Raw genomic sequence first — 23,272 nt, 5'->3', positions numbered from 1 at the left:
TCTCACAGTAAAAGAGTGTTGACAGATACCATTGGCCTGAACTTGTTTACTATATATTACTTACCTGTTTTGTAAGATTTTTTTTTGTTCTTGTTCATTTCTAAAAGAAGGCTCTTGAACCTTACATAGGAGGCTTTGAATTTATAACATTGCTTTCAGACATAACTGTAAACAAAAAAGTGTGGATAGTAGGTACCTGGCTTCTGTTAAAATGAGCTTCTATTATCTGTGAGAGCAATTAGAGCTATAAAATGAGAAGTTGGTTATTTTTTTTATTAAAAAACCATCCAGGGAGCAAGGAGTGCTGACTACAAAAATAAACCAAAAGAAAACATTTTAAGAAATAAATTCAGAAAAATGTTTCAGTAAAAATTCCACTAATAGGAATCTACAGCAGTTCAATTACTCTGCAGTCAGTGATCCAATGATCTAGCAGCAGCATAAATAACTTGACAATTGAAATTAAAAAACAACCGTGTACCAGATAGATGTTGGTAACTTCAGGATTTTTGGGGGGGAGATGTGCAGCATTTGTGTACTCCCAGTCATTGAATTAGTCTTAAGGTTGTTCCATGCAAGCTTAGAAACTGAAACAAAAAGATGACTTAAGAATTGAATAACTAATCTGGAATTCATTTTCATTCACTATCCTCCAGCTGCAGTATGTCTGAAATTCCTCAATGTAAATATCAATGCCTGATACAAAAACAAAAGACTTGAGCCACCTTGAAGTTCTGGAGAGATGTCTGCCTGCAGAGCATCACAAGATGAAAGATATCTGCTACACAATCTCAACAGAAATAGTTTTCAGTTGTGAAGCTGTTCCTTTTGAGCTAATCTTTGAGTTAAATTGAGGTGTATTCAAATGAATTTCCTGAAGACACAAACTGGCTGGCCCGAGACCACACCAGCTTTCTCTGAAGCTGAAGGAAAACTTACTGTTCATTTCACATGCAACTGCACAGCAAAATTAAAGTATAGAACAGTTTTTTAGCAGTTACTGTGATTTACCCAGTCTGCATACTGTACCTGGTTTTCACTTTCATTTGACAAGATTTCTAGAGCTTCAAGATGAGACAAACCCTGGAACTCATCAAAAAGCAGTCCATAGTGTGCTGTTCTTTCAACTGTAACTTGCTGGGCCCGTCTCTGTTTCTCTTTTTCTTTAGCTTCTCGCAGCAGCTGCAAAAATATACATCATTCCTGTTGTTTTTACTGGTGGTGCTGTAGCCATGACAGATTTTATTACATTCTGCTTCTGCTTGTTTAGAAGGTAGTAATAAAATTTGGGACTATATCACACCTGCAGAGCTGAAATACCCAACTTTTTTTTAATAAACAAGTCTAATAAAATATTTATGTAGCATTCTAAGTGTGTTTTTCCCCCATAGTAATTGCTAGCCATCTTTTTTTTTTTTTTTTTTAACAATGAGCAAACAAATAATCTTCTTTATGCTTTCAAAAGCAATGTCTGCTATAAATACCATCTCATAAATGTAGCTACCAATTACAATGGAAGAAAACTAAAAAAATATTTCATATGCAACCTTAAAGACTCCTGCAATCCATTCCACAGACCACAAAATGTAAAGAATATTATTTCATGACCTTCCTGTCTGCATAAAAAGAATGTATTTGCATAAATATTTCCTATGTACATAAAATATTTTTATAGACACTAAAATTGGTTTGTTTTTGTTTTTGTTTTTTTTTTTTTTTTTTTGTGACAGCAAGACCGACAAGAGAGATCTAATTAGGCATGTCCTTTCCAAGGATGGGGCAGAACTATACTGCATGTACTTGGAGATACTTTGGAGTGATTTTCTTATCAAGCAGGCTTTCAAAGAAAGCATGGTCTCTTGTATGAATTTGCCCCGTAAAGCCCTTAAGTACATCTCAACTGTATCTTAAATCACCTATAAGCCTGTACATAGATAAATTCACACCACTTACTGTTGTGTCATTCAAAATTCCTATGACAAAAGACCGAGGACAGATTTTTTCAGTCCCCACCATGAAAAAGTTAATCACACATTGTACATTTTATGTACAGATCACCTATGATGAAGCACCATGTTATGAAAACCATGACAATCAGTATGTACCACTTCCTATATCAGATTTTATGTGTAGATTTACGCATATTATTTAGAAAAGTATTCTCAAAGGCTCACTTTAAGCCTACATGTCTAGCTCTGTTAGGCTGCCTGTATTGTCAGCAGAATGGCTTAAACTGCTTATAGGCCAGTTTAAAGCTAAGGCCAATTTAGTCTGCTCTACCTGTACTGACAAATTACAAAGCATCAGGTGTGGCTAAGGCTCAATCATTTAAAATGTCAAATTGTTTTGCTTCTGGAAGATCTGTCCTATACAGATAGCATCCGGCTTATTTTAATCATTCTTCATACTTGATTTTGAGGTTACTTTATGACCCTACTTGTCTCCTTCATTTCCGTGTGCTTAAAAATATTTGGAACATTGAAATTAAAGAAAAATCAAATCCATTCCTCCACAAAGTTAACAACAAAACCTAATTGCGTTAGAAACAGCCAGCATTTCTTATATGGTATCAAATACACCTGTATAAACAGCCTTGTGTTTAAATATGTGAGTGCTACAACCCAGATAGCTTTTCCCAGATCAAAGTTTTCAGTCTTCATAGGAACCACTTTCATTACTGCAGATCTAGTGTCATTACAGCGAAGTGCTTTGGGATGCCTTCCATAAAATACACTCTTCAAACTTAAGCTTGAGCACAATGGCTACAAGTACTTAATTAGACATGCACATCCAGAACCACACCACAGCAAAGACTTCAGCTGTGATACTGAGATATAGCTATGCCTGCATGTATTTCCCCTTTATCAGTGCTAACTTCAAAACAGTGCTGCTGCAACAGATTTATGTCATATGTGTAACTGCATTCATGTTCTCTACAAGAATTACTTGTTTTTGGCCTGCTATGACAGTAGCAGTCTGTTTCAACTCGAAATGACCGATACTAAAGATGAAACATCTCATTAAAAGAAGAATCCCTTACCACTCTCTACAAGGGAGTAAATGTAAAAATCAAAGTTTCTTTTCCATGTCTATTGATTCTGCAGCTTTCTTCCCCTCAGGAGAGCTAACACGATTTTGTACTTGTAGTGCATGTACTGCTGTTCTATTACCATGTCTCTGAACCTTTAAAGACACAAATCACAACATGACTCCTCTCCAAGGGTACCTTTAGTTTACTCGGACATAAGATGCCCCTTTTTGCAGCTTTGATTCCTAATGAACCACACATCATATTCCATTTTTACTCATTTTCAAGCAAAGGAGTACAGTGATGTTTATGCTGGAAGACAGCTATCTACAGCTGTTACAAAAATGAAACAATTTGATTGTCTCTCTGGAGCATAATGATTTATTACCACATATCACCTCATCAACTATACTGAACATAATTACGCAGAAAGGATATTTTACATCACCTTTTGTAATATCTGTGGAAAAAAAAGACGCGAGAGCAAATACAAAGCATAATATTTATTTTCATAAGCCTAGCCAATATCTATTGCAATAAATAAAGCCTCTCCCTGAGGCATCTGAAATTCTGGAAAATGAATGTGAAACTGCAGTGACAGTGTTGTATTAAAATAAATCCAACCTGAGACAGAGAAACTGTTCTTGCCATCAGTGTTTTTGTTCTCTTAAATCCAGGATCACTTTCTGCAAGGACATTCATGGTTGTCTTCCCAATAAATTCCAAAGCATCTAAGCCTCCAGATAATACACTTTTCCCCTGCATAAAAGAATGAAATGTAGTTATTTTCTTTCCACTTTATGCTAATAGGAACTGTAAAGAGTATTACATTTGCTGACACCGTCTTAGGACATTCAGCTCCCTAGATTTTCTCTGATCTAACTAACAATAGGATTTCTGTGCTCATATAATTATGTTACACTGTTCTGAATACATCTCAAAAAAATAAAACTATACAAATATTTGTAGTTAGAAGCCCCACACAAAAGGAAATAAAACTTGTTGACAATGAAAATTTTAAGAATACCACTTTTATTTCATCTTATGCAGCAGCTAATCTTTGGAAACATTTTAGGCAAGAAAAATATGGAGTCAAACTCTACCATGAATAGAATGAGACTGCCTTATTGAACTGATTTCTAAAATTTTGGTGTGTGATTACTCTGGAAACATCTATAGAAACATTTGTTTTTTTCTGTGTATTTTTACTAGCATTATCCCACACTCCCAATTTCTCAGCTACATTGAAAATGGATTTTTATTGGCTAATGATTTCAGTTTCAGTGGAAATAACTTTAAATAGGCTTATTAGAAAGCTGTTTTTACAGAGACCTACAAACCAACAAACAATTGTTAAACGTGACCTGCACTAAAAATGGTGGAAAATCGCTAGAGAAGAGAGGCCCACTAGAACGACTCACTGTGTTCTGTACAACATTAGTGATAGCTGACAACATCCCACGAGATCCAGATGAAGGAGAAGGAGGAATATTCTCGGAAGAGCTTTGGTCAGGAGAATCTTCTGCTAACAAACAACAAGAAATTTTTTTTTTAAGAAAGGGAGGAAGCCAGAGCACCTTTTCACCTCTAAAAGTCACAAGTTACAGCAAATGGGATACTGTGATCAAAATCTTAAAATTCCATGAATTGAATTAATTTGGCAGTGTCAAAAGTGTCAGAGATTTCAGTGAACTTAAACCTACGTGTAAGTGATGTTTCAGCCGCAGGATGCTCTGCTGCTTCTGAAGATGCTGAACTTGCATGATGAATTCCTAGGGTAGTTCCTGCTTTTTCCTTTACTGCTGTTATCCCATGACCTGCAGCAAAAATGCACTTTAGATGATATGATGTGAAAACTTATTCCTAGCAGTGCGTAACGTCCTTACGTACCATGAATGATCAAGAAAAATAACTCGCAATCAGAATAAGTATTGCAGCTACCTCACTCACTATTTTCTAGGTCAATAATTCACTTGTCCTCCTACATCCAGTACATTAACTGACTAGAAATGATAAAGCTAAAATACAAAAAACTCTAGACGAAAAATGTTTCCTGCACAGTGCACACTCACTGCATCACTTTCAAAGCTAATCATTTCCAGCAGTAAGTCAACAGAGTACCTTAATTATCTGTCCAGAAAAAAGTATTAATGACAGTACAGCACTTCTTTGCCTCTCTATCTCAAATTGAACTGTGAATACATAAATAATTTCATAGAGCCATTAATACAGATACTCTATTTTATATCCTTCTAAATATACATGTATGCATACACATGTGTACATATAGCCATATAAATACTCTTCTTGAAAACCTCACTAAAGACAGACATAGAAAAGCTATTTGGAATGGAATAAGAAGAAAAGCTTAAATTTATGATTCTGTGATTTTCATGTGGGTTGGACATCAGATGCTCAACGAGTTCAATAATAAATATGCTACAGAAACCATGTGGGAAGTAGCAGTACTGAAATATGGCATAGAAGAAAACTGGAGTATCTGCAGGAAAACACAAAGAAGAAAACAGATGTTCCCTTAGGAACAGAGTGCCAGAAACAAGTAATTTATACTCATATAACAAATGACATCAGGTCCTAACATTTTACACAAACGGAGAGACAAGGCATGTAAATGCTCTTACCTGCCTAAAGAAAATATGACTTTTGTCTATTTTATCTCATGTCTTACAACTGCAAAGGACATCTAGGTTATCTGCCACAGCAATGTCTGTCACTGCCGGATAACTCCTTGCCTTCCATGAAGTCTGCTCTGATGCAGATACTGAATAGTGAAGTACTGCTCCATCTAATCCCAATCTCCTGGGCATTTTAATTGGTTCAATGAAAACATTAGCATGAATAGATTCTCAAATAACTTCTTTACTCAGATTCCCAGAACTCACTTAAATAACTAATAATCATGCTGATAAATTTAAGCAAAAGATTCTTCATATCACATTCCTTTCCATTTCTGCTGCTCACAAGTTTTTAAACCAACAAAAGAATTCCATTCTTTCCATTGATATAAATTGCTTACAGATTTTGACTTGATAACTAAACATTACCATCTGTAATTACACAAAAATTTAAGTTTTTGTCAATTTATGGATTTGCATAAGTTATGATTTTGCAGACAAGCTTACATCCCCATAGCCTTATAACACATAGCATTTTCAAGGCTGTGTTCACATGTACTAGAATGACAAGAAAGTCTTTCAGGTCAGCTACAAGTGGTAATGTGCCATGAAGCTTAGTTCAGCAAAACCTTTAGCTACAGCAAAACAACAGATGAAAACAGAATACTGCAACGGAATCAACACAGCACTGGTAGGATATACACACACAAAAGCCACAGAACTACATCCTGCATTGGAAATGAAAGTGATTATTCGTGACTGTATCATGCACAAGAAAACAAGGGGCTATGAGAGATAGCCTATATTTTAGGGGGTGACAGCACACTGTTTTATGTTTATTTCATAGCACAACTGAACTGATACTGTAAACTTGCAAACCTCAGATGACCCTATTTAATCATCTGTAATAGCAGAAGTGGAAGAGCATTAGTAGGCACATGGTTTGCTTTTGTGTTGCTGGTTTTGTTTTTCTTGCCTGCATGACTTTTTTCTTTGCTGGTAATTTCAGTAGAACATTATTATTCAGCTAGGAAACTGCCTTCTTTCTACTTAAAATCCTGGTAAGACTTAAGCTATCCAGTCTGTAAATCATGAATAATTCCAACTAAGCTCTGAAGTGAAACCACTTTCAGATCTCCTTATAGAATTTATAAAAGCTTTTAATGAAATACTAATAGTAATATGCTATTGCAACAGGTATTTTTTTTTTTTTTTTTTTGCATCTCAACCTCTTCCACATCATAAAATATGAAGAAAGCAAATGGGACTGCAAGGCTTGTAGAAGACAGCAGTAGCTTTCCTAAAGCTGGTAGATAGCTTAGTTGGAAGAAAACCCACAAGCTTTCAAGCACACAAGCTGCTTTTTTTTTTAAAAAAAAAAAAAGTCACAAGTTCCATATATGAGGTAATGGAACGTATATGGAACATATATGAGGTATTTTCCTCACTTAAGCCTTTGGGCTTAAGGCTTGATGCTACAGATAGGCCAACCTAATGCCTTCATGATGCTGGTATGGGAGGTCCTGCTCCTGCTTTCCACATTCATCCATTCTGCCTGCCCTTGTTCTTAACTCATCCCACAGCAAATTGGTTCAAGGTACTGAAGAGGCAGAAAATGCATTTTTTGTTCTTCTAGTGTTATTCTTACGCCAATAAACCTGGAGGTTATTCTTACTGATGTAAGAGGTTAATATCAGGTTTTCAGACAGGCACTGGGACATGGAAGAGAAAGAAACATGCAAGGAAAAGAGAGGTGCAGGTCATTTCAGTGGCTGCTAGCCATTAGATTGGTTTAGCTTGCACTGGTAACCCACTGTTAAAGTCTTATCAGACATTAATTAAAAACTGGATTGTGTAATTGCTGATTACTAAGCAGTACAATTTAAGAGAAAGAATAAAATGATGACAATAATTACTAAATTGTGTCTCAAGACCACAGCGAGCTTACTTCTCCACTACATTCTCCCAGCAACTACTACGATGAATTGACTCCACTGTGGTTCCACACATGAAAACTTCCCGTGCATTTTAAAGACAAAAGAAAACTCTTCGTCTCAGTAAATACGGCACAGCCAACAACTTTCTTAGTGTGACACCTAGTGTCAGACACCATACATGGCTCCGGCAGTGACATTATGGAGGCATGATGGAACCTGCAGCATGCAGGAGTGTCACACCTGCTACCACAGGCAGAAATGCCAGAGAAAGGGACCTTGATCAAAAAACATTGAAGACAGTTCAAAGCTAAAAGACTTCTGAAAACAAAGCCACCATCAATACAACCAGTAGCAGTATGTAGTGTTAGTTAAGGAGAGAATATGCAAGTTACAGGAAATCTATTGCTGGAAACTAAAATCAACAATGCCAAACATACAGCCACACAGTAAAAACACTGATTTGTTTGGAAGCTCTAAATCAGGGTTTGAAGGATAATGAGACTGAGATCCTTGAACAACAATTTCAGTTCAGTCTTAAGGAGAAAGTATTTGGCAAGAGCTGAATACATTTAGGGCTTCAGTACATTACTTAGCCCACCCCAAATTGTTTCTGCTATTTTTACACTGTACAATTTTGAAAACAAAAAAAAAAACAAGGAATGGGAAATACTTGTCACACTTGACCAGACAAGAAGCTGGGTTATACAAAAGCTATGACAGAAAGAAAAATCACATTCTGAAGGTGTTGGTAAAAAGCCCAATTCCAGAAAAACAGCTTCCCTTGTACTATGTGCTACACTAAAACAATAAGCATCATTTAAATGAACTGAATTACAGCAAATCCATTTTCTGCTGTAGAATAGGAGATTAAGCTGCTCTGTTATTGGTTGAACTGTTTGCTCAGATATTAAACAGAGTAACTTCAAAGTGGAATAATAAATATTTAATAAAAAGAAGAAAGGTTATAGAAATTCCCAATAGCTTTCTTCTTCTCTGTTTCTTGCTAATGTTCACCATACTGATCAGATACATAGTATACCTAGACTCACATCACATCTGTGATGGTGACAGGCAGCAAATAATTCACAGGACCCAGCATGAATTTTTGTAACAAACACCTAGGAAGTAAACCATCTATGTACAATATTACTTGCTGCATTGATTTCTAGAACAAATATAAGAGAGTATACATGTGGCATATAGAGTTATTTTAAGCTCATTGAACCATATATATTACAATGTTTGATATAGCATCCAAAGCTATAATCTCATAGAAAATAAATATAAACGTTGTTAATTAAGATCAGTATCCAACATCAGACTTAGACTATCTTGTAAGGAATAAAACAAATGGAAATAATATCTGACTATGGAGTGCATGAACATGAATTTGATTTCTGCTTCATTCAATTAATATTTTATTTAATAAATCCTACAGGATAGTTAGATTCAAAGTTATTAGATGTTAATACAGGAACTCAACCCTACCTGGACCATAGGATCAGGAAGCGCCTCTGAGATGTAGATTCCAGGAAATAGGAAAATAGGGGGGGTGTTGCAGTACATACATGTTTTTTACTCTCTCTCCCAGTTGCTGTAAACTAAATAGCAGACAGACCCTTCCTGTGACATAGTGCAACCTTCCACATGAAAAATTAATCTTAAAATTCTTATTTTCCTTTCTGCTTTTGGATACTCCTTCATCTAGGCAACTTGACCTGCTCCAACTACACACTTTTTAAAATAATAATGTTGCAAATATATAGGTGGCATTCATATGGCCATTTAAAATAGATAGCATCACACAATCATATTGAGTCAGACTGCCTAGGCATCAACTTTTTTGCATACTTACACCCACTGAAAATTAGTTACAATGTAGACACAGTCACATGTTATTTCATGTCAATTAAGAATGAATTTTTGATATATATATATATATACACACACACACATACACGAACCAATACTTAACACAGCCTACAAAAAAAAAAAAACAAGATTAAGTAAAATACAACATGGGAATTCAGATACACAATGCTGGCAGCTTTACAGAAAAAGCACCAAACAGCTGTAAATAGGATGTCTTGTTTACTCACCAGACAATAAGAAGGAATACAACACACATTGTTTGTCTCCAAACCTCTTCTAACAGCATTCATCACTTTCAGACAAGCTCATGTCTGTTTCGCAGAAAGTATCGAAGGGTCTGCTGCCCCACAGGAAAAACATGTACTTTGCGATACTAAACTCATTGCTCTGCAAAGCTGAGACTTTTTAGCAATAGAATACTGTAAGTGGGATTGCCCCTGCACCTCTACAGGAACAGTGTCCATTTGGTAGAAAGTAGCATTAGGAGTTGGAACATTAGAATCTGTTACAATGTTTTTCACTGCAAAATCTAAACAGAATGTGAACATGGCTGTCTCACAGGTGAAAAAAAAAAATCAGTCTTCAAAAGAGCTGTGTTCTAAGAGACCCAATGCTGCAAATATTAAAGTGAACTGAGGTAATTAATCCCCATTACAATTTCAACTGGTGCAACCCAAAATTACTTTTACACACATAACTTTTCCTCTTTTGTTATTTACTCTAAGCCCAATTTGTTTCAGACTGCTGTTAGATCACAGAAATCTGTGAAAGCATCATCTTTTATTCCATCTACTACTAATGTTTCAACACACTCTTCTACAAGTCTGAAAGGGAAGCACTGAACTTCATGGTTTAATACAAGTTGAGAACACACGCAGTACCACAGCTAGTTAAGATGCCTTTGTACCCATCTATACATTCCTTGTGTTCCTGCCATTCCACTCTTACTACCAGTAGCATTTGGGTGATCAAATGGTGAGCCACACTGAGGAATTTAGAAACTACTCTAGATGAAGATCCAGGTCTCACTTCATTTCTACTTTCCAAAATCGGTCCCAAAAACCAGCTCCCCACACCACTCCATGAAAGTGATTGCTAGTGTAAGAGAAGGATGAAACACACTGCCTTTCAGCAGAAACTGTTTAAAACTTCTTAGAAACACATACTAAGATTATTAGAGATGTTAACTGGTGAATTACCTGAAGAAAAAATCATAATTAGAAATTGATGAGTACAGGTGAAAATAGGGATGATAGGGAAGTCCCCTCTTTCTCTGAGGAACAGACAGAAGTAGCTTACTGTCTAAGGAGAATAGGAAGAACTACTTAACCCTACATGTGGTCATAAAACCAGTAACTCCACCGTATCCATAATTTTCAGTAACTAGCAATTAATTTCAACTCCCAGTGTAATAATCAGCAAGATCAACACAGCGGAATGGTGATACAGGAGATGTAATAACAAAAGGACCAGTGCAATGGAAAGGTGCTCACCTGTCTCTGAAGATCTAGGCTCACAGGGAGAAAACTCCACAAGGAAGAAAACTCGGAACAGCAACCCTCCCCCGGGGGGGTCAGCTCTTAAATGGGGTCTAGGAGAGGTGCAGCAAGGCTCCACCCCCTCTGCTCACACAGCTGAATCGCCTTCACCTGTGTTCCCAGGGCTGACTGGGATTCCTCAGGTGATCAATCAGTAGTTGAGGCCATGACTCAACAGTTCCCATACACCTAGGTTCATCTTTTGAAGATGTTCTTTGGATCCTTGATGAGAACTGATCAGAGTTGTATCTCAGTAGCAGTTTTGTGGGAAATCATTACCTGCTGGGAACTAGGTACTGCATGTTTTACTTTTTGTCTGTGTGAGTTTTTTATGTGTAATGAAGTTTTATCTGAAGACTTCATGTGCACATTTTGGGCTGACGTACTGTTGGAAATCAGTGTATAGGAAGAAAGAATGTAGGCTCTGTGTTTCAACATACTGTTCTACTGTCTGGAGTCTGACACGATGAAGGTTAACAGTTTCATTGTGGGTCAGTGAAAGCTAGAATAATTTGAGAATAATTTACATTGTACAGTTAAAAGTCATGATGCATAAACTAGAAACACATACGTGAATGAATCTGGGATGGAAGGCATTGGCTTCAAAACCCACAAACTGACAGTCATGTTATGTATCCTTCCTGTGAAGCAGCCACAATGAGGTAACTCACTATACACAAACAAGCCTACTATGCTGGCATGTAACATGGCTTAGGAAAGTCCTTTGTCCTATTAAAAAAGTCATGGCACACTGTCACCTTGCTAAGCCAATCAGGACAAAACTCTAGGAATACTGTTAGTCAAAGGAAGTACGCTGACTTTATGTTGTCTTTAAGACACAATGATGTGTCTAATGACATTAAAATTATTATTTAATTCATTTCCACAAACTTTACTGATGGAACACTTACCCACTGTGGCTGAAGCTGATGACAGGAGAGACTTGCCCCAGGAACCCCAAGCTCCCCATCTACTTGCTTTAGATGAGTCTGTGGCCTGTAAAACAGATATATTACTCTAAAATTCTGACTAAAATCATGTGATGTCTTCTGAAGAATGATTCTTTATAGTCAGAATATAGAGAGGAATAGCCCAGAATGACTACTTGAAAAAACCTTTGCCACTAGTTCCTCTAACAGGAGCTTAAGCTTTTGTGCAAAGTAGTCCAAGAGTAAAGGTATCATTTAACAACGCTGCAGGGCTGTTGCTGTTCTCATCTCACATATTCTTCCCCACAGGAGCAAACAGATCATCAAGCTGACTCTGACACATCTCTCAACGGTGGCACTGCTCCTTTGGCTATTTCAAAATGCACCTATTCCTAAAAGACATAAAACTCCATCGATTCTTTAATATGTCCTGACTAGATGATCTTGTAGGTCCTTGTTATTCTATAATTCTAATGTCCTAATATTTCTTCAGGCACCTAATCTTAAGAAGCCATACAAATTTATTATGGTTATTCTCTGTGATAAGCAAGAACTCACCTTCTTTCTCAGTTCTACATGGAGCCAGAGCTAGAGGCTTCTCTGTCTGAGTCTCCTTACAGGTAAACGTGCATAGGGAATTTCTCACAACTGCATTCAATCAAAACAGAGCCATAGAAGGCACTGAGCACTTTTTCCATTAATGTGTGGGAGTGAGTAGTTATCAGTATTCCATGTTTAAGTCATACTAAGAAACTGGTGTCTGAGTCTCAATTAATGTATCACCTCTGCATTTCCTCAGAACCAAAAAGATGAAGTATCCCAGGATACTTCAACTCTGCACTGTGCAGTACGTACATCCCATCACCTCTTTGAGGCAGGTCTCTGTCCCTAATGGAAGGACTAAACCAATGTATTTTAACCTTTTCCAATTTGTGGATGTCTGAAAGTCTTCCGGAGACAGGAACATCTTGAACTATATCATGTGCATTGAACGCATAGACTGTCAAAAATAAAATAAAAATCTCTCTCTTTTTTTTTCTTTTTTTCCTTTTTAATGAACTTCTTGCCTTTGCTCACAGCAGTCCCAGAGGTTTGGGGATCACAAATCAAAAACCGCTGGCTTGGAACAAAGAAAGTCAGTTTCACTCACTTTCTCGGAGTCTTTGAAAGACACTTTATTTTTGTGAAGTCGGTGAAAATAAGAAAGCATGAGACTTAATGCTGTAAATGCAGCTTAAGTTCCGTCCTCTTCAAGGTTTGTTCTGTGAACTGAACAAAGCAGATATGTACAGGAAACCAGATAACAAAATCATAGGAGTACTACAGCTATATAAAATGGACTAGGTTCTTACTAAGACTCTGGCATAGTTTTATTGCACCAAGATTGCAAGATCAAATTAATACCATACCAGCAAAGAGAGATTCAGCTGTTCCTAGCTCCCAAAAGCCAGTGATGGAGTCTAACTGATTCTATCCTCGTGAAGGTTCTTATAAAGAACAGTGTCAGTGTTTTACAAAATTTGGTTCTCACAGAGCAACAGGGGGAGGGCTTTTATGGAAGAAAGCATTACTCACTGAACTACTTTGTTCAGGCACTGTTTCTTCAGGCTCAGGTTCTGTATCAAGGCTTACAGTCTCAATGCACTCAGTGGGCATGTCTTCAGCCACCTCTCCATTGGAAGGCAGACTTTCAGCTATTTCTTCAGTCAAAGGATTTTCATTAATAAATACATCTCCCTTCTGTCCATTACTGGCACCCTCAGTGGCCTGTCCCTGCTCATCTTGTGAGGACGCAGGCAGGATCTCAGCTTCCACAGGGTGCAGTACTGACTCCTGAGGCAATACATCTGTGCTGGGCATTTCCATTACTTCAGGTTTTTCTTCAGATGGGATGCCATCACTTAAGTCTTCAGACATTTTCAATTCTGAACAGAGAAAACAAGTCAATGTTTTCAGACTCTACAAACAGGCAAATGACCATAAAATACCTAGTGCTTCCCAAAAGCTACTGCTGAAAAACAACGTAGACGGTGTGTACCTATGGAGCCCTGTGATACGTGTCACACCGGCCCACACTTTCACCATGCAGGACTGCACTCAAGTACAAAGAGCAGCACTATTTGTGTTCCAAAACACTGCTTGGTGATGGAGAAAGGATGTTTGTTTGTCTGGAGAGGTCAACTATGCGAACTTCCAAATGGTTAATTTCAATGATTTTTATAGAGGAAATGCCAATAGTTAGTGAGATAATCTGATCTGAAATGGCTCCGGAACACAATGACCAAGCAGCTCTTACTCTCATTTTCATCACTTCTACTTGTACAGGTTCCTACAGTCTGCTGATTGATGGTGAGGAGGATGACAAGAATCTGAATAAAGCACAGTGTGATTACAGCTGTGGTAACGTTAATGTATTAGAGAAGGGAAATAATTCGAACACATGAGAGGCATGGTCCCTGCAGTCATTTCGTACACAAGAAGCATCCACTGCTCACACAGTCTGTATTTCTTGCCTGGGGAATGCAATGCTTCTCACCTGTTCTAAAATGTCATGTAAGAATTCAATAAGAATTAATTAAACAGAATTAAGCTGTGTGACTAAACTTCAACTCTGAAGCCAATGTAAGTTTGTATGAGGTACAGTTACAGTTTTTTGTTTTTCTAAGTTTAAAACTGATTTTCCCTTGTTTACTCCACATCTTTCAACACAATTTTCATTTTAAAGTATTTTCCACAATGCTGCAATCTGTAGATCAAGGATCCAAGCACTGAGCTAGTCTTACACCTGACTAAGGAGAGGCAGAGTCCAAAAGCCCTATGAAGTGATTACCACTATTTACTTGTTGACAACAACAGCATGCCTGGCAGTGTACTTGAAAAACAAATCTTGTCAGAGTGCTGTTATTGCAAGGTCCTGTCTACACACATTTTGTATGGCACAAAATAAACTCAGGCAATCTGTCTGGAGATGCTATATTTTTCACTGACTCCTATTCAAATTAACACAGTCCAAAGTACCTCTCTGAAGGACTGAGGTTCTAGAAGGGACTGAAGAACAGGAAAAGATGAGAAGTGGAATATGACAGGGATTTATAATGCATGACAAACGTGTATTTCTATCAGTGGAACTTATTAAAATCTGTGGAATCATGCACATCTGTGGCCTTAGCATCCCGTTTATCTAATTTGGATGTAGATCAGCTGTTTGAACAGCACCAAGAATAAAACCACTTGGGATCTGTGAACTGGAGTCATAAATAAATAAGCAGTAGATGCCACTTACACTACTTCGGTTTACACTGGAACTTATTTTACCTTTAGAAAATGTGCAATTACACATCAGTATCTTTACACTTGCTGAAGTGCTGCTGAAGTGTTGCGAGCACCACTGAGTGCAGCCACTGGGCTGCGATCCGTCTGTTTATTTACTTGTTCACAGAAAGTTTGATCCTTCCTCAAAACAAAGATGATGGAATTGAGTGGCTGCAGAGTTAAACAATGGCGGTTTCGCTTTTCAGTCATTTGCAGTTTTCCATTAAAATATCCATTAAAATATTGCAAATACTATAAAATGCTTCAGTGTAGGCAACCATGGCTGTAGTTTAACACGACTCACTCCATGATGAGTGAGACACCTAACGAATATGTTTATATCTGCATTGCCTAGGACGGCCCTCTACTAAAACCAATAAAACTTTTAGATATTCGTATCATAGTTCTGTATGGGATGGATGTGGACAGCAAACGCCCAACGGCAATGCGACATGTAAGGGATCACACGCAGTCTTGCCGAAGTAGCTCATCTTTGGGGGCCGCTGTGGCCAAGGGCCCTGCAGTCCTCCGCTCAGATGAGGGGAGCAGAGCAAACCGCCGAACTTCCCGAAGCACGGAGCAGCGCTTCGGCAATCCGTCACCCGCCGGACCCCCGCACGATGCGCGGCGGCACAGCTCCGCCCTCCCGCCCGACAGCCGCCGCCGTTCGTCCTCCGCGGGACCCGGCCCCGCTGCCACCTGCCCGGCGCAAAGCAGGAGGAACTGCCGCTCCCTCAAACCCGCAGCTTCCCCCTTTTCTTCTTTTTTTCTTGCTTAAGCCCTCCGGGCTTGAGCTATCGGTCAGCAGCCCGCAGCCGGTTTCAAAAGCGGCAGCAAGAAAAGCACGCACCGCCGCTCTGCTTACCGCTCTGCAGTCCGTCGCGGCGCACCCCCGGCTCCGTCCCCGCCCCGCCACGTCGGCAGCAGCGGGGGGAGGAGGGAGCGCCGGCCGGGCACGGCGGGACGGCCGGGCTGGGCCGCGCCGAGGGCGGGCTCTGCAGCCGCTCTCCGTCCGTCCCTGCGAGGCGGCCGCCTGTAGCGGAGGGGCCGCCGCGAGGTGCCGGGTGCGCTGCGCCGTCCCGCCGCGGCCGCCACGACCCCGAGGGGGCCGACGGAGGAAGAGTGCTGCAGCGCCGGGGCTATAAAGTATGCTGAAGTGTTGCGAGCACCACCGAGTGCTGCGATCCGTCTGTTCATTTACTTGTTCACGGCAAGTTTGATCCTTCCTCAAAACAAAGATGATGGAAGTGAGTGGCTGCAGAGTTAAACAGCGGCCGCCGCTCGGAGGCGTGCCCGCAAACTTGCAGCAGTGCCCCTCACGGCTTTTCCTCTTTTTTTATTTTTTCTTGCCTCCTTTTAGGGCAAAGCGTGCCTTTCGCTGCGATCAGTACTTCCAGGGTTCATTGCCGCGTCGCTTCTGCCGCCAGACTTCCTTTTCTGAATAAAGTTATTCGCTGTTGCCCCAGGAAGCATAACACATCCTATGAATCACTGAGGAGAGCCTCTATGGGAGGCCACAAAACAAACACGATTTCTCGGAGGGTTGCTTCACAGCTAAGGATTAGAGCCGCGTGACCGACGCCCTTACCAAGCAGATCTCTGAAGCTTCCCGAGAAGGTGGCTGACAGCAGGACGAACGCCTGTATCGCTAAGGCACGCACTGATTTCTGAGGAGTTTCAGTGAGACTACAATTATCGGGGCGTGCTGGGCACTCTGGTGCCTTCCACTTTAATACAGTAGATGTATTCATTGAGAACTCTGGAGTAATCCTGAGGGTTTGCCTCTGCTTTTTAATAGTATCTGCGGAAGAGTAAAGCGTTGTCTTAGGAAGAATTCTAATGGATGAAGCTCGGCGGCTGGAGATGGCTTTTTCCTCATCGTGTAATATAATTTGGACTATGAAACGGATCTTAAAGTGCCAGTTTGCAGATTCTGTATAAGTCCATGCACGTTTTAGAAATGGAAGACGGTATTAATGAATACTGTCATAGAAAGTTGTTAAGGATGAATTAACATTATAAATGTGTGTGTATGCCTGTGGGCTAGAAGGGTGTGTTAGTTTCTTGAACTGCTGACTGACTTGTTTGAATTTAGCACTTGCGTTTTACAGTAAGTTTTCTTTTTCTTTCACTTGCTGGTAATGAATTTCACTTGTATTTTTTCCTCTGCAGTGATGTCGCAAATGGTTTTTGCAACAAAAAGTTAATATGGGAAAGGAGCAATAAGGATGGAACCTCTCTTCTCCACCCCGGATTTCACTGAAGTTTGTTATCTAAGTTGAGTGCTGTTGCCTTCTAAAAGGGCCCTTGATAGGTTTCAGAGAAAAATCACAGAATCATAGAGATTGGAAGGGATCTCTGAAAAATACTTGCCCTTTAGTGAATATAGAAGTTTAAAGAAAAGATGGAAGGACACAAATTCGTTGTGTGACTTAATCTGATTACATTTATCAAGGCACAGAAGTATGCTTAACATTTGGGCAACGTATTCATCTTCTTCTAGTGACTGCGTAAGAGTGGTAAGTATGAGAGCTAATGGCATGCAATTCATAGTAAAATGCTTATTTTTCTGTTTAATGTATGCTTAAACCTATCTTAGTAGAATGTATGCAGAGCTGGAGATCTCAGACTATGCCAGTGGCAGTAACAGGCCCTAATTTATGGAACAGTTCTTACATGTTAACTGAAAATATGTCTGATCCTGTACTCATTAGAGTGATATGTTTGCACGTTCAGTTTGTTGTGCTGTTACATTCCAAAACAGGAGTGCGTGTTTGGTACGACTGAAGGCTTGTAAGATTATATCTTTTCAGATAGGAGCAGGCAATACCATGGCTTGTAAGTAACAGTATCACGAAGTGTCACTTGTAAATCTGATTTGAATACTCTTGACTGTAATCAACAGTTATGGAGGAAGAGCTGAGGAGTACCACCATAAGGCTTATCAGCACGAGAATGAGAGTATGAATTTTTTGTATTCTGCCGTGTGCTGTTGGTCCTATCTTTCCCTTTCTTTTGTGGATTACTTCTTTTCACTTGAAGCTGAGAAAGGAAGAATGGCATATGGAATCTGCTGTAAAATGAGAAAGTAATATTAAAAATGATTTCCTTTGCTTACTGAATCACCAAAGTGCTGAATCGTGCATACACTGTAGCATGCTATGCCAAAAAGGAAGATGAGTTCCTCGGTTAAACCGTATTTAGACCTTCCGAAGATGGAATTTCTAACTAATGTTACATGGAAATACAGAGAGGCTGCTATATGCCTTTGCCAGGACAATAACACAAGTGCTTGGGCATTCAGTCCTCAGCTTGTTCCTCTGTTTTAATTCAAAAGTTCCATGTCCACTATTTAACTCAGTTACAACACTGCTGGAATGGGAGAGAGATTCTTCTTTTACCCTTAAGTGGGAATTAAAATAGGGCTAATAATGCTTTTAAAAACCAGCTTTGATAATAACTTGTCAATTAATAATAGAGCTAGGTGAAAAAAAAATGATCAGTGTAATACAAAGACCTTGGTCACTATTAAGAGATGGAGATGTTTGAACTCTGGTGTCAAACTTGCTCAACAGAAGTGCCTACTTTTGTATTAATGTGATGAAGAAAGAAAATTGGTACAAATACTGTGGTTGTTTTTTTTTTTTCCTGCTTACCTTACCACAAAGCATGAAAACACCCAGTCAAATAACAACTAAATAATGGGGAAGTTATATTAGTGCTGTATGTGAAAAAACATCTGGAGAAACAGAAATGTTATTTCTCAAACTGTCAATAGGTGGCACAAACAAGTTTTATAAAAAGTGTGGGTGTTTTAAAGTACTATTACAGAAAAGGATAGAATTACAGGAAGTTTTCTCTTTGTCTTTTCCTGAACACCTTTTCTGCTTTTTATGAGAGCGGGGATTTCAGGTAAGAAATTTTTTTATTGGATTTTTTTATTGTTTTATATTGGATTTATGCTTTTTCTAATTAGCAAAACAGCCTACTTTTATATTCTGCATCTTATTTGAAATTAGACCATGTTTTTCATAAAAGTTTATTAGCAGATGTATGATAAGCATGTGGGTAAAAAATGAGAGTGAATGGTTTTTTTGGTCAGTAAATTTGTCCAGAGAAGCTGGCCAAATAGAATTCTTTTTGTATTTGTACCATGGTCATAGTGAAGGGGGTCACGGTGTTATAATTGAAGTAGTTTTCTTTCAGTTAAAATTAGGTCTAACTGATAGTATGTTTCATCATTATGAAAGATACTTTTAGCACTTGAGTTTTGTGATACTGATAACTTTCAAAGTGCGTGTCTTTATACTTCATGATCATAGCTTAATGCATTCTGTGTTATTTCTTACGTGGAAGTTAGTCACTTTATACGGAGTTCTTATAGGACGAACTCTTCAAATCCCAGTTTTGATCTCTCTTTAAACAACAGGACAGGTTCTCCCCGTGAATTTGATTTCCGTAGTCTACTGAATTGCTTATCTGCATGTATCTTGCAAGCACTGTGTTTGTCAAGTTTAAGGATTTCAAGATACACTTTGAACGAAAAAAAAGACGTTACTACAAAGTATGATTTATTCCATGCCCCTCCCATTACTCCATTAGGAGTAATGTTCCCCAAGCAGTCAAAAGAACGGACTAGAGAGTGGTGACTATTTTTTGTTCTCTGCACTTGCCCAAATGTGTTTTGAGGGCTAAGATGGTGAAATTGAATGTAGTTTTTCAAAAGGAAATTTGGAAAAAGGCTGGACAAGTTATGCTGTGCTGCCTTGTTATGTCTTGACAGTTTTCAAGTCTAGTTTCATGCATTCTCTACAGAAGTAGAAATTAGTGGACTGCCAGCTATTTCAGTGTTGAGATATCTTAATATGGGCTGTGTGATGTCGAGAATGTGCATTGTAGGCTCAGTAGTGCAATTCTAAGAAAGCCTGTGGAATGGTTAATGGTACAGAGGTTATATTCCTCCAATGAATGGCAGCTATTACTGTCTCATTGTAGAGTCATTATGAGTTCTGTTTCAGTGTAGGTTTTGTAGACGCAAGTGTATGTTAAAAAAAAAAGTCTGCTGACTCTAGTTCATATCCTTTAATAGAGGATGACCGTACTGACCTCAAATGTTGTACTTTCCTGTTAGAGTGTCCTGGAGATGTGAGGAGCCTATGTAGTACATTGAATGACAGCAGTAATTCCATAAGTAAGCAGGAAAAATTAACACCTATGAAATCAGATACATTTTGAAAGAAGCAGACTTTTTATTGAACTTGGCAGATTTTGCCAAATAGAAACTACAGTAGTCACTTAATAAAATCTTTCCTGAGATCATAAGTCCCTTCATTGTTCTCTGAGTCCAGGGGAGAGATAGCAAACTGGAACCTTAAAAAAATCAATCTCCATGATACCTATTGAATAGCTGTTTAATGATATAACCATTGTTGTTGTTGTTGTTGTTGTTGCAGGATTAGAACAGATGGATGTGTAAGTATTGAGCATCTCCAAGGAACCGTAAAGCAGTACGGCAGAGAACATGAGATACCTCAGGAACTTTTTTATTTACAACTGTCTGTTTGCATTCACTTTTTGGAACAATATTGGCCTGGCTATGAAAAATGAACTCTTTACATCTGTTCCTAACAATTTTCTACAAGATAGTTTGGACAAAAAAAACTTCAGCCTTCTACCCTCGAATACAAGTGATCATCAGTCTGAAGCTAATTTTGGTTGGGTTGTGATAGAAAATACTACGGAAAGCCTATCATTGTCAGAAATCACAAAAGACGATGTACAAAACTTAATAACTTTATTATCTAATTTTAGAAAAGGCTCCAGGCTACAAAATCTGACACTGACGAATATGTCAGTGTACTGGGAAGCTTTTATTGAAGTACTCCAGACAGTATGGCACTCATCCATTGAATACTTCAGTATCAACAACTTAATACAACTGGGGAACGTCGTAAGTTCTCGCTTCGACTATTCAGATACTTCCATGAAAGCACTTGCACTGAATAAGGTTTTAGTCACAGATCTATTCTTTTCACAGGATGACATTTATAACATATTTGCAAACATGAACATTGAAGCCTTGACAATAGCTGATTCTGAGTTAATTCACATGGTATGTCCTTCATCTGACAGTCCTTTTAGGTATGTAAATTTCGCAAAGAATGATTTAACAGATCTGCTTTTTCAGAACTGTGACAAACTAATTCAACTGGAGACATTTATTTTGAAAAGGAATAAATTTGAGAGCCTTTCCAAGGTGAGCTTCATGACCAGCCATATGAAATCACTGAGGTATCTGGACGTGAGCAGCAACTTGCTGCGTAACAGTGGAGCTGAGAAGCGCTGCCAGTGGACTGATTCTCTGTCAGAGCTGGACCTGTCCTCCAACCAGCTGACAGAGTCCGTGTTTGAGTGTTTGCCCGTTCATATCAGCAAACTGGACCTACAAAACAACCAGATTGCCAGTGTCCCCAAGGGGATTGCTGAGCTGCAGTCCTTGAAGGAGCTGAACCTGGCATCCAACAGGCTGGCCGACCTGCCAGGGTGCAGGGCCTTTGCGGGCCTGGAGATCCTGAACGTAGAGAGGAATTTGATCCTCACGCCAAGTGCCGACTTCTTGGAGAGCTGCCCGAGCGTGAAGGAGCTGCAAGCTGGGCAAAACCCGTTCAAGTGTTCGTGTGAGCTGCAGGACTTCCTGCGCCTGGAAAGGCGGTCTGGGGGCAAGCTGTCCGGCTGGCCAGAGGCGTACGTGTGCAAGTACCCAGAAGACCTGAGCGGCACGCAGCTGAAGGACTTCCACCTGACCGAGCTGGCCTGCAACACCACTCTGCTGCTCGTGACAGCTCTGCTGCTGACGCTGGTGCTGGTGGCTGTGGTGGCCTTCCTGTGCATCTACCTGGATGTGCCGTGGTACGTGCGGATGCTGTGGCAGTGGACGCGGACGAAGCGGAGAGCTTGGCACGGCTGCCCCGAGCAGCGGGAAACCGTTCTGCAGTTCCACGCCTTCATTTCGTACAGCGAACGCGATTCGTTGTGGGTGAAGAACGAGCTGATCCCCAACCTGGAGAAGGGGGAGGGCTGCATCCAGCTGTGTCAGCACGAGAGGAACTTCATCCCTGGCAAAAGCATCGTGGAGAATATCATCAACTGCATTGAGAAGAGCTACAAGTCCATCTTTGTGCTGTCCCCCAACTTTGTGCAGAGCGAGTGGTGTCACTACGAGCTGTACTTTGCCCATCACAAGTTGTTTAGTGAGAACTCCAACAGTTTAATCCTGATCTTGCTGGAGCCGATCCCACCATATGTTATCCCTGCGAGGTACCACAAGCTGAAGGCTCTCATGGCAAAGAGAACCTACCTGGAGTGGCCGAAGGAGAGGAGTAAGCGTGCTCTTTTCTGGGCCAACCTGAGGGCAGCTATTAACATTAATCTGTCAGTGCCTGTTGAACAGAACAGAACAGAAATGTGAAGAAAGATACTAAAAGTCTTTATAATGCAGTATCTTCTTCTCCTTGAATTTTTTGTTTTGTTTTGTTTTTTAACCAATAAATACTTCATGATTTTCATTGATTTTCAATATGTTTCACTTTGTATTATAAAACTTTGTTTCTACATGGTTGCATATGCTTTGTCACTATATGAAAAATTTAGCCTGGTTTACTGCAACTTACTTGAAATGGGCAGAATGATAGCTTTTGGGTAGGGATTTTGAAACCGTCGTTGAAATATTGTAATACTGCTTCTCTCAACAGAATGAAATCTGAAGCAGTCATGTAGAAGAGTGCCTGAATTGCTGGTGACTTAGGAGATCTACATTAATCACAAAGTTTTAACATCTTGGTCATAGGACTTCACATCAAAATTAATTTGCAAGGAGAAAAATTATGCATCCTGTGAAGATGTCTAGAAGTTCAGCATTTGAAATTGTTCCTGGGTGATGTTTTCTCAGACTGTGAAATTTACAGCATGGGACCCAGGTGTAGGACTGCGAATATCTAGCACAAGGGGACAGGCACGGTCA

The 23,272-nt window shown here is 39.4% G+C and overlaps 2 protein-coding genes across 6 annotated transcripts in view; one reads left to right on the top strand and one right to left on the bottom strand.

Annotated features, from left to right (window-relative positions):
• Positions 1–16,160, bottom strand: part of FAM114A1 (family with sequence similarity 114 member A1) — a 31,983-nt gene extending 15,823 nt beyond the window's left edge. For 2 of the 5 annotated variants that reach the window (XM_042811579.1, XM_042811580.1), the window contains exons 1-7: positions 16,118–16,160; positions 13,516–13,865; positions 11,923–12,007; positions 4,732–4,845; positions 4,450–4,553; positions 3,653–3,787; positions 1,030–1,182 (exon numbers count right to left, since the gene is read on the bottom strand). In XM_042811579.1, the coding sequence (XP_042667513.1) occupies positions 1,030–1,182; positions 3,653–3,787; positions 4,450–4,553; positions 4,732–4,845; positions 11,923–12,007; positions 13,516–13,857 (933 nt within the window). In that variant the 5' untranslated portion in view covers positions 13,858–13,865; positions 16,118–16,160. Of the gene's footprint in view, positions 1–1,029; positions 1,183–3,652; positions 3,788–4,449; positions 4,554–4,731; positions 4,846–11,922; positions 12,008–13,515; positions 13,866–16,117 lie in introns of those variants that run through there. The other 3 variants (XM_042811581.1, XM_042811582.1, XM_042811583.1) reach the window with 2 other exon arrangements.
• A 238-nt stretch (positions 16,161–16,398) lies between these two features.
• LOC122156891 (toll-like receptor 1) lies at positions 16,399–22,817 on the top strand. The gene is made up of 3 exons (XM_042812140.1): positions 16,399–16,499; positions 16,613–17,771; positions 20,706–22,817. Exon 3 carries the CDS (start codon positions 20,774–20,776, stop codon positions 22,718–22,720), a length of 1,947 nt encoding a protein of 648 aa, XP_042668074.1. The 5' UTR covers positions 16,399–16,499; positions 16,613–17,771; positions 20,706–20,773; the 3' UTR covers positions 22,721–22,817.
• The last annotated feature ends 455 nt before the right edge of the window (positions 22,818–23,272 follow it).

This window comes from Centrocercus urophasianus, unplaced genomic scaffold (assembly GCF_019232065.1).
Source record: "Centrocercus urophasianus isolate 14NV4802_14NV808 unplaced genomic scaffold, USGS_Curo_1.0 seq_13, whole genome shotgun sequence".
Taxonomy (NCBI): Eukaryota; Metazoa; Chordata; class Aves; order Galliformes; family Phasianidae; genus Centrocercus; species Centrocercus urophasianus.
The sequence above is the reverse complement of the archived record's forward strand: the minus strand, read 5'-3'. Positions and strand labels throughout refer to the sequence as shown.

Excerpts from the sequence above, each read along its gene's own strand:
- LOC122156891 (XM_042812140.1), top strand. The coding sequence starts at position 20,774 with ATGAGATACCTCAGGAACTTTTTTATTTACAACTGTCTGTTTGCATTC.